The sequence below is a fragment of the Nematolebias whitei genome, chromosome 12 (genome assembly GCF_014905685.2).
Source record: "Nematolebias whitei isolate Nwh7 chromosome 12, NemWhi1, whole genome shotgun sequence".
Lineage (NCBI taxonomy): Eukaryota > Metazoa > Chordata > Actinopteri > Cyprinodontiformes > Rivulidae > Nematolebias > Nematolebias whitei.
Genome location: NC_056509.1, coordinates 47,940,289 through 47,942,146, shown reverse-complemented (window position 1 = coordinate 47,942,146; position 1,858 = coordinate 47,940,289). Strand labels below are relative to the sequence as shown.

Genomic DNA, 1,858 nt, shown 5'->3' with positions numbered 1-1,858 from the left:
TAAAACGGTTAAATCTACAACTAAAACGGTTAAATCTACAACTAAAACAGTTAAATCTACAACTAAAACAGTTAAATCTACAACTAAAACAGTGAAATCTACAACTAAAACAGTTAAATCTACAACTAAATACATAAACTCATTAAAGAGGCGCTGAGGCCCAGAGTCCAGCGGCGCTGAGGGTTTAGGTCTCAGCTGTTGTTTCTCAGACCGGTAGAAACTACGTAGTTGTTTCTTTGTGTGATTTAAAAAATAAAAAGAGGAAAATGATTTTTAAACATCTGTAGGTGGCAGAAATGTGACAACTCTTCACTTTGACAGAAAATGTAAATTAAACTTTTGTGACGTTTCTATTTATTAAGCGTCACATTTTTTGTCTTTTAGGACCCGTCTGTGTAATCGGGTTATTTCTGTGACTTGTGCGTTTCTTCAGGGTGAATGTGGAGATCTGTTTCACTCTTTACACACGAGACCTGGTTAAAGACGGGACCTGTGATCCATGCGCTGACCCGTCAGCTTTGTTGGTCAAATAAACAGAAACTTTTTACAGCTCTTACAGGAGCTGCAGAGACCTGTGGTTTTAGGGGTGTTCAGAACCGAGCCGAACCCGAAGAGTGTCAGAATTTTCCTCAACAAAATTAGAGACGAGCTTCAGACCGTGGGTTGGATGAGTTCACGTTTAACATCCTGACGGTGCAGGCGGGTTTCAAACAGAACCGTGAGCAGAGGACACAGAGTCACGTATTTCAATAAACCCAAAGTCAACACAAGGTCCAGACTGTGGCCGAGTTCTTGTGCTGGACCCGACCCGGACCAAACAAGACGAAGAGTCTAAAAGGTTCAGAAAGTCCCCGAGCTCGGCGCACGGCGATAATAAAACCACCATTAAAACACCATAAGACTCCAGCCACAAGTCTGAGGAGTTCTTGATAAAATCTGGGTTCTGTAGAGACCGGGTCGCTCCGGCCCGACCCAAACGTGAAGTTTGGGTTGTTTACACGTTTCATGTTTCTTTTCTAATTCTCCTCCAGAACATTCAGCACAGGAAGTACGCCCGCTGGAAGGCCACCTACATCCACAACTGTCTGAAGAACGGCGAGACCCCTCAGCCGGGGCCCATCGCCATGGAGGGGGCCGAGGAAGCAGGTGGGGCCCTCTGATACGGTTCTGAAAGGTTCCCACATCCCCGTCGGTCCAGGTCCTGAAACAACAACTGGCAAAGACCACAGATCAGCTTCCTGTGTGCGTGTGCGTGTGTGTGTGTGTGCGTGTGAGAGGAGAGCTCATGCCTTCTGAACACAATGATAAATTTATCTTAATATTTGGGCCTTCGGCTGTTTGAGTCAATGAGCTGAACTTAAGCTGTTTTTAACGAGTAATTGAGCTGAACGTCAGCTGTTTGAGTCATTGAGCTGAACGTCAGCTGTTTGAGTCATTGAGCTGAACTTCGGCTGTTTATAACGAGTCATTGAGCTGAACTTAAGCTGTTTTTAACGAGTCATTGAGCTGAACGTCAGCTGTTTGAGTCATTGAGCTGAACTTTGGCTGTTTTTAACGAGTCATTGAGCTGAACGTCAGCTGTTTTTAACGAGTCATTGAGCTGAACGTCAGCTGTTTGAGTCATTGAGCTGAACTTCGGCTGTTTATAACGAGTCATTGAGCTGAACTTTGGCTGTTTATAACGAGTCATTGAGCTGAACTTAAGCTGTTTTTAACGAGTCATTGAGCTGAACTTAAGCTGTTTTTAACGAGTCATTGAGCTGAACGTCAGCTGTTTGAGTCATTGAGCTGAACTTTGGCTGTTTATAACAAGTCATTGAGCTGAACTTAAGCTGTTTTTAACGAGTCATTGAGCTGA

General features: G+C 44.1%; 1 protein-coding gene across 1 annotated transcript in view; it reads left to right on the top strand.

The window, feature by feature from the left end:
• Window positions 1–1,858, top strand: part of vta1 (vesicle (multivesicular body) trafficking 1) — a gene marked incomplete in the record, with an annotated part of 23,717 nt that overhangs the window by 8,433 nt on the left and 13,426 nt on the right. The window contains 1 exon segment of the mRNA XM_037686018.1: window positions 1,032–1,146. Coding sequence (XP_037541946.1) covers window positions 1,032–1,146 — 115 coding nt within the window.